The 16,448-nt window shown below is 40.7% G+C and overlaps 1 protein-coding gene across 1 annotated transcript in view; it reads left to right on the forward strand.

The window, feature by feature from the left end:
* The window catches only part of LOC126109566 (probable cytochrome P450 304a1), a 97,885-nt gene that overhangs the window by 63,521 nt on the left and 17,916 nt on the right, over positions 1–16,448 (forward strand). Inside the window, exons 5-6 of the mRNA XM_049914588.1 lie at positions 4,088–4,205; positions 14,532–14,712. Coding sequence (XP_049770545.1) covers positions 4,088–4,205; positions 14,532–14,712 — 299 coding nt within the window. The remainder of the gene's footprint in view (positions 1–4,087; positions 4,206–14,531; positions 14,713–16,448) is intronic.

A 16,448-nucleotide genomic window follows, 5' to 3' on the forward strand; every position in this document is an offset into this window, starting at 1 on the left:
CAAGGCTCAAAAGTAAATCGATTTTAAAATGTATTATTCCCTCATAGATTTGAACGTACGAGGCGTGTTTTTTAAGTAAGTACCTTTTTCAAATTAAAAAAAGACGTGCTAATATATCCCAATAATTTTATTTTTACATGAAAGCCTGTACCTTAATCTACGCACTGAGGCCATTACAGTCTGATTCTTCCTTGCTTACGTTGTGTACTGAGTGTTTAAGATGCCTCCGATAATCGTGAGTCCCGCCGACTGTGAAGTACGGGCTGTTATAAGATTTCTTAGTGCTAAAGGCCTAAAAGCGATCGATATTCATCGTGAGACCTGTGCAGTTTACGGAGAAAATATTATGAGTGATGGAATGGTAAGTAAGTGGGTGAGAGCATTTAAAGATGGCCGCACAAATGTGCATGATGAATAACGCAGTGGGCGTCCTTCGGTCGTTAATGAAAGTTTGGTGCAGGAAGTGGACAATAAGGTGAGAGAAAACAGACGCTTTACGATTTCCTCCTTGCAGGATGACTTTCCTAATGTTTCTCGTAGTGTTTTGTATGGCATTGTGACCGAGCACTAGAATTACCGAAAATTGTCCGGGTCAGGGATTTTCTCTGCTTCGTGATGACTGGGTGTTGTGTGATGTCCTTAGGTTAGTTAGGTTTTAGTAGTTCTAAGTTATAGGGGACTGATGACCATAGATGTTAAGTCCCATAGTGCTCAGAGCCATTTTTGAAAATTGTCCGCACGTTGGGCACCAAAAATGTTGAGGGATGTGCGCAAAACCAAACGTTTAGACATTGCATTGACTTTCCTTGAGCAGTACCACAACGACGGTGATGATTTCTTAAGCCAAATTGTTACGGGCGATGAAACATGGGTGGCCTACGTCACTCCAGAATCAAAGCAACAGTCCATGGAATTTGAGCAAGGGCATCGTTTTGCTGCAAGACAATGTCCGTCCGCATGTGGTGAATCAGACCAAAGATCTATGAGGGTATTCAAAAACTGGTACAACGTTATGACAAGTGCCTCAGTATTGACGGAGATTATGTAGAAAGGTAGATTAAGGTACATGTAAAAATAAAATTATTGAGATATCTTAGCATGTCTTTTTTTTTAATTTCAAAACGGTACTTACTTAAAAAACACGCCTCGTATAATATGATGTACTGAAGACGAAGGAACATGATTGTTGTCCACAGTTGAGCAACACGGACTTCGTTTGCCCGCTCTCTGCTGCCACGCATGCGCACACCTCATCCCCTCCACGCCTCCTTATTGCTCCACCTCTATGCGACGGAGCGGCGTCTTACGTGGAGTGGGCTATAGCATTGGACGAAAGATGTTCGCAACATATTGTCAGTATCTTGGTAACACAAAACCAGTGTTCACCGGTTGTGTCGATACAGATCAGAGGTACATTTTCCTGGCCTGCTACCACTAAATGCCGCAACGCAGCGCTAGTGTTCTAATTTGGTCTGTCTGTAGCATTGTGCTTTGTCTTTATATGTATTCCTTTACGAAATGGACAAGACGCGAGATTTACGATCTTGTCACACACTATGAGGCAAAGGAGTGTCTTTGGAATGTTCGAAGTCATAGTTATGACAATATTAAACAGAAGCATGACTCCCTAAAAAAATGCTGTGTTGCTTTGCACCAGCAGCAGTGACGTACATAAAAAGTTAAATCTCATTTGTCACCACCGCAGCAAGAACAACGACAACAGGATTCGTTATCTGACCCTGGAAAAACTTGTCAGCCAGATACATGAGATGACAACCACAAAAATTTGCGCCCATTCCTGTGCGGCAAAAATGAATATATGAAGAAGGCAGCAGTCAGTAGTAAACATGAAAGTGGCAGTCAGATAATCGGCTGCAGATCCCTGTCGCATTCATTGGAAGTGTAATAACAGTGAGGCTGAAGAAGTCTTTTTTTTACTGAAAACGACAATTTGGACTAATTTCAATATGGGAAAAAATATATAATCAACTAAATTACATTTTATATTTAGGGTCGGGAAATGTCTGATATACAATGTTCAAAGGCCTAAATAACGCTTCAAATTTTTAAAATTCTCCAGGATGGGGGAGCGCCGATCTCCTTCCATATATGCCACGTGATTACTGACAGTCTCTTCTCAACGTAGGTAGCTATGAGCATAGCAAACATCTCAGGGTAATTTCAGTGCTTTACCTGAAATTCAAATTGTTAACTTTTTTTAAAAATTCCTGTAAGAGTTTTAATAATTAAGGAGATGCATTTACACTACTGACCATTAAAATTGCTACACCACGAAGATGACGTGCTACAGACGCGAAATTTAACCGAAGGAGGAAGATGCTGTGATATGCAAATGATTAGCTTTTCAGAGCATTCACACAAGGTTGGCGCCGGTGGCGACATCTACAACGTGCTGACATGAGGAAAGTTTCCAACCGATTTCTCATACACAAACAGAACTTGACCGGCGTTGCCTGGTGAAACGTTGTTGTGATGCCTCGTGTAAGGAGGAGAAATGCGTACCATCACGTTTCCGACTTTGATAAAGGTCGGATTGAAGCCTATCGCGATTGCGGTTTTTCGTATAGCGATATTGCTGCTCGCATTGGTCGAGATCCAATGACTGTTAGCAGAATATGGAATCGGTGGGTTCAGGAGGGTAATACGGAACGCCGTGCTGGATCCCAAAGGCCTCATATCACTAGCAGTCGAGATGACAGGCATTTATCCGCATGGCAGTAACGGGTCGTGCAGCCACGACTCGATCCCTGAGTCAACAGATGGGGACGTTTGCAAGACAACAGCCATCTGCACGAACAGTTCGACGACGTTTGCAGCAGCATGGACTATCAGCTCGGAGACAGTGCCTGCGGTTACCCTTGACGCTGCATCACAGACAGGAGCGCCTGCTATGGTGTACTCAACGACGAACCTGGGTGCACGAATCGCAAAACGTCATTTTTTCGGATGAATCCAGGTTCTGTTTACAGCATCATGATGGTCGCATTCGTGTTTGGCGACATCGCGGTGAACGCACATTGGAAGCGTGTATTCGTCATCGCCATACTGGTTTATTACCCGGTGTGATGGTATGGAATGCCATTGGTTACACGTCTCGGTCACCTCATGTTCGCACTGACGGCACTTTGAACAGTGGACGTTACATTTCAGATGTGTTACGACCCGTGCCTCTACCCTTCATTCGATCCTTGCGAAACCCTACATTTCAGCAGGATAATGTACGACCGCATGTTGCAGGTCCTGTGCGGGCCTTTTTGGACACAGAAAATGTTCGACAGCTGCCCTGGCCAGCATGATCTCTAGATCTCTCACCAACTGAAAATGTCTGGTCAATGGTGGCCGAGCAACTGGCTCGTCGCAATACGCCAGTCACCACTCTTGATGAACTGTGGTATCGTATTGAAGCTGCATGGGCAGCTGCACCTGTATACACTATCCAAGCTCTGTTTGACTCAATGCCCAGGCGTATCAAGACCGTTATTACGGCCAGAGGTGGCTGTTCTGGGTACTGATTTCTCACGATCTATGCACCCAAATTGCGTGAAAATGTAATCACATGTCAGTTCTAGTATAATATATTTGTCCAATGAAGACCCGTTTATCATCTGCATTTCTTCTTGGTGTAGCAATTTTAATGGCCAGTAGTGTGGTAAGAGAATTTTGGTGATTCGTTTGAGTGGCTAACTAACTTTTGAAACTCCTTAGCAGACTAGAACTGTAACCCAGCCTGCAGCCTTGCCTTTTGCACGTAATGACTGAGAGCCAACTCAGCCGGGAAGACAAGCTTCTGGGTTCGGCTTCTGGTCAAGCTCACAGTATCATACTGCTAGGAACTTTCAAAACAAAGCACATTCCACTGCATAATGAAAGATTCATTCCTCTAACAGACTTTTATTTAAATGCAGGTAATAATTATCCATTGTTGAATCACTAGTTTGTTCAGTATATTTGAATATTTATTTTTGACTCCATATCTGCGATATTTTGTCATGTGATGGAGCCTGTGTTATTTTACCATTTTTCTCACTATGGCGTATGTGTAATTTGTATGTTTATTTTTATGCAGCAACATATCGAAGAGCACAAGCAGACTTACTCCGATGACTACATGCGGGACTTCATTGACTCCTACCTACGGGAAATTGGGGAACGGGGGAAAACTGGAGAACCGACAACGTTTACCTGTAAGTTGGTCAGTTTTGATATAATGCTGCTTGGTGACATCTCAATAAATAGTAGCTTATTAGCTCCACTTGTTTAGAAATACATAGAAGTTGAGCGAACGTGACAATTCCAGATAGAAATATCTACAATGTAGGAACAGACAGGTTGCTATTTACCATAACGACGCATACTTGTGTCTTTTAATTCTGCCTGTCTGCAACTTAACGTGTCTTCTTTATGGTAAGTACCAATCTGTCTTTTCCTACATTGTAGAAGTTATTATGACAACTAATTTAGACTATAATTTAAGCAAGGCAAATTCAGTCATAAATGCATTGTCTGGTGTAGCGTAGCGTGATTCCGTCAAACATGTTGTAAGACAAGTTGATAGCATTATGAAAAGGGCAGATTGCTAAACGCCACATAGCCGTTAGCAGAATGTTGAGAAGCAGACGGACACAACAGACTGCTAATCAAATAAGCTTTCGTCCGAAATTCCTTCTTCTGGAGTACACACACACACACACACACACACACACATTCACGGAAATACAACTCACACACACGACTACTGTTTCTGGCCCCTGAGGCCGCAGTTTTAAAAAATGCAGCATTTGCATTCCCCATGTGCAGTGCATTTTTTAACATTAACTCGACGAATCTATTATTCAGTGAACAGTATATAAGTAATGTTGTTGCGTGTTTAATAAAATAATTGAAGAGATAGAAAAAATTCAAATTTTATTTCTATATTTTTTGTAGTTTTCAGTGCACTAATTTCTCCTTTTTGTATTTTATTTATTGTTGTTGTGTAGTCCAAAAAGAAATACCTTAATTTACATAATAAAAATACTTTTTCATTTAGACCACATCAAAGCATGGAAAAAAACTTAGCGGATCCCAGAATCGAAAAAGAAAACTGAAGCAAGAAACAGAGGCTCAGAAAGACCGAATGGCAATGGAATCATATTTAGTAAAAAAAATCGCAAAAACAAAAGCTGAAGGCAGGAAGAATAAAGAAGTAAAATCAAGAGTCAGAATCGGATTCAAGTTTAGTATTGCTGCTGCTAAATTTTTATGTGGTAACACATCACAACAAACCCGAGACTTTGAAGATCATGAACAGACCTGTAGCACACCGTATATATTCTGTACTGAGTAACGAATACTTTGCCTAACTCGAAGTACTGAATCGTTACTCATAAATATACTCTGTTTACGCGCATTATCGATACGATCTCTGTTAACAGGCACCAATACGGAGTATGCTTATACAGGGTTATTACAAATGATTGAAGCGATTTCACAGCTCTACAATAACATTATTATTTGAGATATTTTCACTATGCTTTGCACACACATACAAAAACTCAAAAAGTTTTTTGAGGCATTCACAACTGTTGAATATGTGCCCCTTTAGTGATTCGGCAGACATCAAGCCGATAATCAAGTTCCTCCCACACTCGGCGCAGCATGTCCCCATCAATGAGTTCGAAAGCATCGTTGATGCAAGCTCGCAGTTCTGGCACGTTTCTTGGTAGAGGAGGTTTAAACACTAAATCTTTCACATAACCCCACAGAAAGAAATCGCACGGGGTTAAGTCGGGATAGCGTGGAGGCCATGACATGAACTGCTGATCATGATCTCCACCAAGACCGATCCATCGGTTTTCCAATCTCCTGTTTAAGAAATGCCGAACATCACGATGGAAGTGCGATGGAGCACCATCCTGTTGAAAGATGAAGTCGGCGCTGTCGGTCTCCAGTTGTGGCATGAGCCAATTTTCCAGCATGTCCAGATACACGTGTCCTGTAACGTTTTTTTCGCAGAAGAAAAAGGGGCCGTAAACTTTAAACCGTGAAATTGCACAAAACACGTTAACTTTTGGTGAATTGCGAATTTTCTGCACGAATGCGTGAGGATTCTCTACCGCCCAGATTCGCACGTTGTGTCTGTTCACTTCACCATTAAGAAAAAATGTTGCTTCACCACTGAAAACAAGTTTCGCACTGAACGCATCCTCTTCCGTGAGCTGTTGCAACCGCGCCGAAAATTCAAAGCGTTTGACTTTGTCATCAGGTGTCACGGCTTGTAGCAATTGTAAACGGTAAGGCTTCTGCTTTAGCCTTTCCCGTAAGATTTTCCAAACCGTCGGCTGTGGTACGTTTAGCTCCCTGCTTGCTTTATTCGTCGACTTCCGCGGGCTACACGTGAAACTTGCCCGCACGCGTTCAACCGTTTCTTCGCTCACTGCAGGCCGACCCGTTGATTTCCCCTTACAGAGGCATCCAGAAGCTTTAAACTGCGCATACCATCGCCGAATGGAGTTAGCAGTTGGTGGATCTTTGTTGAACTTCGTCCTGAAGTGTCGTTGCACTGTTATGACTGACTGATGTGAGTGCATTTCAAGCACGACATACGCTTTCTCGGCTCCTGTCGCCATTTTGTCTCACTGCGCTCTCGAGCACTCTGGCGGCAGAAACCTGAAGTGCGGCTTCAGCCGAACAAAACTTTATGAGTTTTTCTACGTATCTGTAGTGTGTCGTGACCATATGTCAATGAATGGAGCTACAGTGAATTTATGAAATCGCTTCAATCATTTGTAATAGCCCTGTATTGAAATGAGGCTGTGGTGATCGTACTCACGATTCCAGAGAGCACCGCACAACAATCGATAAGGTGCGCTCAAAACACTCGTAGCGCAGCAGCTGTCTGGGTTGGCTGCATGAACTACACCGTGGTCCACCTGGGGCCGCAGCTGCCAACCCATGAGCATCAAGTGTGTTGTTAGCGATTGGTTGTTGCCTAGTTAAATACCGGTGCACCGAATTACATGGGCCACAGCGGCCAACCCATGAGCATCAAGTGTGTGGTTAGCGATTGGTCGATGCCTCGTTAAATACTGGGGCACTGAACTACAGGGGCCGCAGCTGCCAACCCAAAAGCATCAAGTGTGTGTTTAGCAATTGGTCAATGCCTCATTAAATACCAGAGCACTGAACTACAGGGGCCGCAGCTGACAACCCATGAGCATCAAGTGTGTGGTTAGCAACTGGTCAATGCTTCGTTAAATACCCGAAAAGTGTCAGATTAGCAATTGGTCGATGCCTCGTTAATAGTGATGGGGAGCTCGTGAATGAGTCGTTCAAATGAACTCTTCACTCCAGTGAAGTGTGAGCTAACCACCCAATTTCAATGAACTGGTACTTCAAACTCTTCACAGATAGCACACTCCAGACTTTTTTCTAGTTCACTCACTCTCTTCCCCTCTCCCTCTCCCACTACATCGGCACTACGCCACTCATCCTCCCCTCACTTTAGTCCACCATCTACTGCCTGTCAACGAATCGTGCGGTGTTTGTAGGGAACGATAGGTTTTTAAGGGGTTGTGGAGGTGAGGGTAGAGGGGAATGCAGCGTCAGCTGCTCCCTGCAGTTTTTAAGGGGTTGTGGAGGTGAGGGGCGAGGGGAATGCAGCGTCAGCTGCTCCTTGCAGTGCTGACATCATTACCCGTGACTATTTGTGCAGTTAAAGTTCGCGTCTACGGGTAGCCTACCGTTGGCAGCACTTGCAGACAAATGAATATTAAAGATACAAATCAAGAGGCTGGCTATGTGAGCACGCACAGCCAACATGAAAATAAAAAGTTTGTTGTTGTTGTTGTTGTTGTTGTTGTTGTTGTTGTTGTGGTCTTCAGTCCTGAGACTGGTTTGATGCAGCTCTCCATGCTACTCTATCCTGTGCAAGCTTCTTCATCTCCCAGTACCTACTGCAACCTACATACTTCTGAATCTGTTTAGTGTATTCATCTCTTGGTCTCCCTCTTTGTTAATAACACTGAAAGAGGGATTTTACCTGAAATCATACCAGTGACTAGAGGTGACAGTTTACATTTTGAATCTGGAGGGTTATTATTGTCAACAACAAAAAAAGCTACAGGAAAACTTCTGACAGTGGTAAACATACTCATTCCATTTTGGATTAAATTTTTAAAGGAATATAAAGTTGGACTGCATTTCGTTGGTAGCCCTAGTTTTCAGTCCATGAATACAACAAATAATGTTTCATTTGGCAGATACAGACTTTTTTGGGCGTTTCATGAGAAAATGTCGAGCAAGATTAAATGTAATACCTTCTTTATATGTGACAGGCTTCTCTGTTTATCTTTCCTTTGTCCCCTTCGCCCATACTCTATGTAAGTTAACTCAGACCCTGTAAGAGCGTAAATAGGTTGTGTGCACGTTACTGCATAGTTCGGCCATCTGTTGGTAAAATTATGAAGTATTACGAAGCTTTATTGTACGAGCGAGGCGAAGCGAGCGTAGCCGCGGCTGAGCGGCGAACTCGGCAACTTCGCCAGGCTTCCGTAATTCATGAATGAACTACTTCATTTGAACGCTTCACGGCAAAGAGTGAAATGAATGGAGTAGTTTACGGGAATGAATGAGTTCGACCCATCTCTACTCGTTAAATTCCGGAGCATTGAACTACAGCAGACAGTTCTCTTCGTTGCGCCGCGCCGAGTCGTGTACAGTCTCCAGTTACCTATGAGTCTTCGAGTTACAGTGTTTGTCCGACGTCTCCGACACTTGGGCATCGTAGGCCAGCTCTGGACTCTACGTTGGCATCACTAAGGGGCACAGTGATAGGACTTTAATATTTTAGAGGACTAGTAATAATTTCAAATTATGCTGGACGTTTCACAAGAAGAAGCATCATTTAAATTAAGTATTTCATCATATTTAATAAATATCGTTTTATTATTGATTTTTGGGAATCTTTCTGATTGTTCGGCTCGGCTCGTTCGGTTCTAGTCGCCCGTTTTCGGAAGATTTAAGGATGCGAGCGCATTTAATTTAGTTTAAAATATTGTATTTAGAATTGGAATATTCTGTGATGAGTAATTTATATAGACCTTTTTGACGCATTTTAAGTGCATAGCTCTATGTTTCAGATGGTCATTATTCGTTATAAGATATTTTAGATCTTACTTCTTGGTCTGTGTTTGCAGATTAATCCTCCATGATCTGCAGGTCGCCTTTAATGCAAACACTCGGTTTTTTTTTGTTTACTTGTAAATGTTTCGGTTTAACAGTTATTATTCATTTTCTTATCTCATCTAGAATAAAAAAGTTGTATAAAGCGAATAAAAGAGTTGTTATCTTCAAATGCGATACTTTTTCACTCATATCGATATTATTTTAAATGTTAATGTCACAAAACACAGCATAACAGTCGTACAGCTCGCAAATGTAATGCTACAACTATGATCGGACACGCTGGCAGCAATGGGAAGCAGGTGACAATCGTCACTAAATGTTCCGATTGGTTTTCCCTACTTATGACCCCTGTTTAATAGTTTTGTATTGTTCTCTTCCGTGCAATTTACAATCGACAAGGAAAGAAGTAAACTGGAACTTTTTTACCGGAGTTGCCGGTGATAAGGCAAAGTGTGATTTTTGCCATACATTATGTTTCGTGATAGGTGGTTTCAAAAAATCTCGTAAAAAATATCGATCGTCATACGAGACCATAGTTATAATTTCGTCAGATCCGCTAGAGCCCACCAGATCCCAAGAAGTCCGAGAATTTCCTTCTGAAATGCCAGTTGCGTCTACATCAAGATGTGTAGGTCCTTCATTAAAACCTCAGCCACAACAACAAAAAACAACCATTGCTACATTTATCAATAAACCCTTAAGTGCTAAAAGAGAAAATAATTTTTAAAATGGTAGTTAAAGATTTGCAACCGTTTTCTGTGAATGAAGGTGCTGGCTTCAAACCTTTGATTGGGCACTCAATTTGGAAAGAATGCGATGCACAGGCAACGCCAAGCTATACGACATTATCTGCTACCAGGATAATTTCAGTGACGCAATATATGGAAGAAAAGTTAGTAAGTAGGTAAGAGTGTCCTTTAAAATGGTGACAGGCGCAAGCACTACTCTATCCTGGGCTGTCATGCCTCGCAGAAAAATACTTTTCATGGCTATTCCAGCGCCGCCAGAGGACGCCCTCCAAATCGGATCAAATATTGTCTGATAGGCGAAGTTCCCCGAAGTCGAAATGCATGGAAAAAATTTTATTTTTAAACTTGAACCCAAGACTTCCGAAAAAAGAACTGTGGCAAAAATTACATTTTCTGACCGACTGTTGTTATATAGCCTACACATGTAACCAAAGTAAAAGTCGTGGATACGGAATTCGCCACACCATGATCGTAAGGTATAGCTTCTTTTATATATAAATTCATAGTTGGAATCCTACTTTGAAATGAAGCACAAAATGCCTTTTTTAATTTATTTAGTTAACTGAAGAATTGACAACATTAGTTTCATTTTGCTTATCCAAATGGTTCAAATGGCTCTGAGCACTATGGGACTTAACTTGTGAGGTCATCAGTCCCCCTAGAACTTAGAACTACCTAAACCTAACTAACCGAACATCATACACATCCATGCCCGCGGCAGGATTCGAACTTGCAACGGCAGCGGTCGCGCGGTTCCACACTGAAGCGCCTAGAACCGCTCGGGCTCACCGACCGGCCATTTCGCTTATCAGTTATTCAAAATACATACGTAATATCTTGAATTTGTAAAAAGGCTATCTTTAATATCCACATTAAATAAATTAAACTTGCTGCTATTTGTTTATATTTCATTATAAAACCAGTTTCAAACGGATTCAGGAATAAAAAATATTTCAAAGTATGGTACCAATATGTGGGAATGTGACTGTATTCGGTAAAAGTTTTACGATAACGTCGGTTTCGAAAGTAACCAGTAACGATACATTTGTAACGAGCACTGTTGGTTTTATCAAACGAATACACTTTTTTCGTTACATTCACTTCTCTAACGATGAATATGCGGACCCAAGTATATCTGAAGATCCAAATCCATGTCTATATCTAACAAAAAGTACGGTACAGAAAATCTAACAAAAAGTACGGTACAGAAAATCTAACAAAAAGTACGGTACAGAAAATGCTACAAAATTTCCAGACGTTCTAGAATATAAAAATTTTGTTTCTTTAAAATTCAGTAATAATCTTCCAGTAATATCGAACCAACATCACACAGAAGTGATTATTCGTAGATCTCGCATATTTCAGAATGAGTGCAGTGTAAAGCAGCAGCGACATCAACTAATTGTCTAATGCGAAAATCTTGGGTTTTTCGACGGGTAAGTAATGAAGAAGGAACTCAAATTAACCGATTTTGGTTATAACATTCACCGAAAAATAATGAAGCACACTTTTGCCTACTGTTTTTCATAATGAATTCCGCTTCATAAACATTTTTCGCAATTACACATGGTTTTAGTAAATGCAGGAAAAGAATTGGTTAACTGGGAATGAAGTCCAAATCATGGAAAGTCCTTTACAACTTAGAAAGAAACAGAAAGAATGTTAATTAATAAAACTAGAATCGATGCATTATTGGAAACAAATATTCCAATGAATATTAGCTTTCATGAAGTACCTGATCATCCAAAATCTTCCTCTGCATGGTCATGTTAAAATCTAGCACTTCAAGATGACGGTAACCAATTAGCTTTACTTAAACTTGTAGGTCAGTGTGACCCGCTACTCACAAATCATCTTAAAAATGTCATGGAAACACCGTCTCATACCTATCACTAGTACTTCAAAATGAATTTACTCATTTTCTGGCATCCATAATTCGAAATCAGCTAATAAGTGACATAAAAAGAAAGAATATTACAGTCTTATTTGATTAGACTCCTGATGTCGCTCATTGAAATCGAATCTCTTAAGTCTTTAGGTATGTAGGTATTGATTTTATCAATAAAGAAGTTTCTGTAAATAATTATTTTTGAGAATTTCTTAAAATGCATGTTAAAGATGCATCCTCAATTGGAAATACGATTTTTGAAAAATCAAATTCTGATCAGATTTCATTAAAAAAATTGTAGATCACAGTATTATGCCAATGCTGCCATAATATATATATATATATATATATATATATATATATATATGCTGCTGTGATATATATATATATCACAGCATAATACTGTGATCTACAATTTTTTTAATGAAATCTGATCAGAATTTGATTTTTCAAAAATCGTATTTCCAGTTGAGGATGCATCTTTAACATGCATTTTAAGAAATTCTCAAAAAAAAAAAAAAAATATATATATATATATATATATATAAAGGACAGGTATATGTGTGGATGGATATGTATGTGTGTGCGAGTGTATCCCCGTCCTTTTTTTCCCCATAAGGTAAGTCTTTCCGCTCCCGGGACTGGAATGACTCCTTACCCTCTCCCTTAAAACCCACATCCTTTCGTCTTTCCCTCTCCTTCCCTCTTTCCTGATGAGGCAACAGTTTGTTGCGAAAGCTTGAATTTTGTGTGTATGTTTGTGTTCGTTTGTGTGTCTGTCGACCTGCCAGCACTTTCATTTGGTAAGTCACATCATCTTTGTTTTTAGGTATATTTTTCCTTCGTGGAATGTTTCCTTCTATATATATATATATATATATATATATATATATATATATATATATATATATATATATACAGGGTTATTACAAATAATTGAAGCGATTTCACAGCTCTACAATAACTTTATTATTTGAGATATTTTCACAATGCTTTGCACACATATACAAAAACTCAAAAAGTTTTTTAGGCATTCACAAATGTTCGATATGTGCCCCTTTAGTGATTCGGCAGACATCAAGCTGATAATCAAGTTCCTCCCACACTCAGTGCAGCATGTCCCCATCAATGATGTGAGCTCGCAGTTCTGGCACGTTTCTTGGTAGAGAAGGTTTAAACACTGAATCTTTCACATCACTATGCGTGAAACTTGCCCGCACGCGTTCAACTGTTTCTTCGCTCACTGCAGGCTGACCCGTTGATTTCCCCTTACAGAGGCATCCAGAAGCTTTAAACTGCGCATACCATCGCTGAATGGAGTTAGCAGTTGGTGGATCTTTGTTGAACTTCGTCCTGAAGTGTCGTTGCACTGTTATGACTGACTGATGTGAGTGCATTTCAAGCACGACATACGCTTTCTCGGCTCCTGTCGCCATTTTGTCTCACTGCGCTCTCGAGCGCTCTGGCGGCAGAAACCTGAAGTGCGGCTTCAGCCGAACAAAACTTTATGAGTTTTTCTACGTATCTGTAGTGTGTCGTGACCATATGTCAATGAATGGAGCTACAGTGAATTTATGAAATCGCTTCAATCATTTGTAATAGCCCTGTATATATATACACCTTTTTCTCACGTTCAAGATTATGATGGAAATTATTTAAAGAAATGCTTTAAAGAACACGGTTAATCATGAATCTGAAACATGGTGGAGTGCCAGGTCACAAGCTATTAGGTTAGGTTTATTGTCGATGGGCTGGAAGAATTAGTGGTACTATTAGAAAAAATAGCAGAGGGCAGTACTACAAAAGTGGCATCAGAAGTGAAACTACAATTTTATTGCAAAAAACACTGAATTTGAATTTCATAACTTTAGTCCATTTCTGGCATTAAATTTTGCGCAGAACTGATCACGTACAGTCTTCCGGATTTTGAATCATTAACGACTGAACTTGCAAAAATTCGAGACGAGATTTGTAAAGAGGCAATAACAAAAGTCTTTGTTTGAAAAATGGGATACTGATATACAGTCTGTCTTAAAGAAACCTAGAAATACCCGCAGAACTGGTTACTGATGGCCCCTCTGCAGAAAGTGAAATTTCTCGCGTTATGAAAAGCAGCAAGAAATAAGTACACGATTTACACGATTGTCAGTCCTTAATCCCATATTTGGGTTTTTACTGGCCGTTGAAAATTTATTAAATAATGCTAGTGTGATAACAGTCATGAAACCTTATAGAACCTTATAGAACCTTATAGATTTGGGTGAATTTCATAATGCAGATTTTAATGGAACAGAACTCTATACCTCTGTGTCGAAATATATGACTTCAAGATGTTTCTCCGCAGTAGATAAGACATTTAACCTAAAACTCCATCGGAGCTTCTTACCTTTAAAATTTCGTATAGAGGAGATGTTTCTCCAAACTGAGAAATGAGAATAGTATTTCAAATATTCCTTACGATATCAGTATCAATTGCTAGCTGGGGACTTTCACTCAGCATATTGAAATACATTTTCACATGTCTACGATAAACGGTGGGACAATATTGCCTTGTGACGTAGCATTTTTAAGTGTGGAAAGAGGAAAAATTCGAAATGATCGACTTTGGTGACGTAATTGATTACTTTACTTCATCAAAGGCAAGAAAAATGCATACATAATACTTATTTGTCTCAATGTATTATAATATTATACTATTACTGTTACAGCAGAGCAGCTGTCCCTAATTCTGCTGGACTTCTTCTTCCCTGCGGCCTCCTCACTGCCAGCCACTCTGACGTGGGCCCTCCTCTTCACATCTCGCCACCTGGGGGTGCAGGAGAAGGTACAGGATGAGTTGGATGCAGTCGTGGGCCGCGGGAGGCTCCCCACACTGGACGACCGACCCAAGTGAGTCAGGATGAGCACACTACGCCCATCTCGTCACACTTCATGTTTATACTTATTAGTATGATGATCATTCCATATTAAACAGCCAAACATTTACTGATGAGCCAAAAAAATTTGACTGCTGCCCATCGCAAGATTGTATCTACCGGGTGAGCGAAAAGTCAGTATAAATTTGAAAACTTAATAAACCATGGAATAATGTAGATGGAGAGGTAAAAATTGACACACATGCTTGGAATGGCATGGGGTTTTATTAGCACACAAAAGTTCACAAAATGTCTGACAGGTGGCGCTGGACAGCAAAACGTCAGTGACTGCGCATGACAATCGTGTATGAAAGGAGCTGTAATGAGAGAGAGAATCAGATGCGCCAACAGTCGCAGTATGTTGACATGCTTGGAATGGCATGGGGTTTTATTAGCACACAAAAGTTCACAAAATGTCCGACAGGTGGCGCTGGACAGCAAAACGTCAGTGACTGCGCATGACAATCGTGTATGAAAGGAGCTGTAATGAGAGAGAGAATCAGATGCGCCAGCAGTTGCAGCATGTTGACGTTACCTGAAAAGGTGCTTTTACTGAAGCTGTATTATCAGAATGGGGAATGTGCTAGTTCAGCATTAGGATCCTATCGCCATAGGAAGGGGATTCGAACGGTTAAAGGTCCATTGACAGATGCAGCTGTGGCGAGAATGATTTCGAAGTTTGAAGCCACGGGTTGTTTAGACGATAGACCCCGTAGTGGCCAACCGAGCACAAGGCATAATGCTGCTGAGACAGTTCAGGAAGAAATGAAGACTGTAGCGGGTTCCACAAGTAGGTGACAAGGTCTTGACATCCATGCCTCATCACAAACTTGTATAGCAGGATAGGCAGCAGATATGACAATGAACATTGCTGGTGTATGCAAAATATTTTCAGAGATAACTTTTCAGCATACATTGTTGAACATGGAGCTCAACAGCAGACTACATCTGTTTGTTCCCTCGTTGACCCACGACAATGTCAGGATTGAAATTGTACTGTGGATCAATGGAAAAGTGGCGATACAAGGTGCGACAATAAAGTAATGAGACTTATTTTCTTTGCAAGATGTGGCAACCCTGCAGGCTCGTGTAGGCACAATATCTTTGACCTTGGTCTATAAGCTGCTTCTAGACCAAGCGGCACATCGATGCAACTGTTCAGTCGTAAGTTGTGCTTTAATAAGTTAACACATGTTTGTGTCTCTCATCACGGAAATGGAACAGCATAATATTGCGCAATGGTATGCCATTTCTTTTGCGTTATATTGGGTGAAAACGCAATGACAACTTACGGTAAGCTTCAGAAGGCTTTTGGAGAGGAGGTTATGTCAAGAGCTCAAGTTTTTTGTTGGTGTAAAATGTTTAGTGAAGGCAGAACGAATGTTGAAGATGAAGACCGCAGTGGACGACCATCAACCTCATGGACAGATGTCAACTTGACCAGGGTGCATGAACTCATACGATCTGATCAAAGATTATCTGTGAAAATCATTGCAGAAGAACTGAACATCAATCGAGAAACAGTTCGTCGAATAATAACTGAACATCTTGGTATGAGAAAGATTTGTGCAAAAATGGTCCCCAAAAATCCTCTGTCAGTACAGCAATTTTTAACCTCAAAACAAATTTCAGTACTACCACAGCCACCTTCTCCACCAGATATCACTCCATTTGACTTTTTTCTATTTGCAAGAGTCAAAATGGTGGTCA

Source organism: Schistocerca cancellata, chromosome 12 (genome assembly GCF_023864275.1).
Source record: "Schistocerca cancellata isolate TAMUIC-IGC-003103 chromosome 12, iqSchCanc2.1, whole genome shotgun sequence".
In the NCBI taxonomy this organism is placed as follows: Eukaryota; Metazoa; Arthropoda; class Insecta; order Orthoptera; family Acrididae; genus Schistocerca; species Schistocerca cancellata.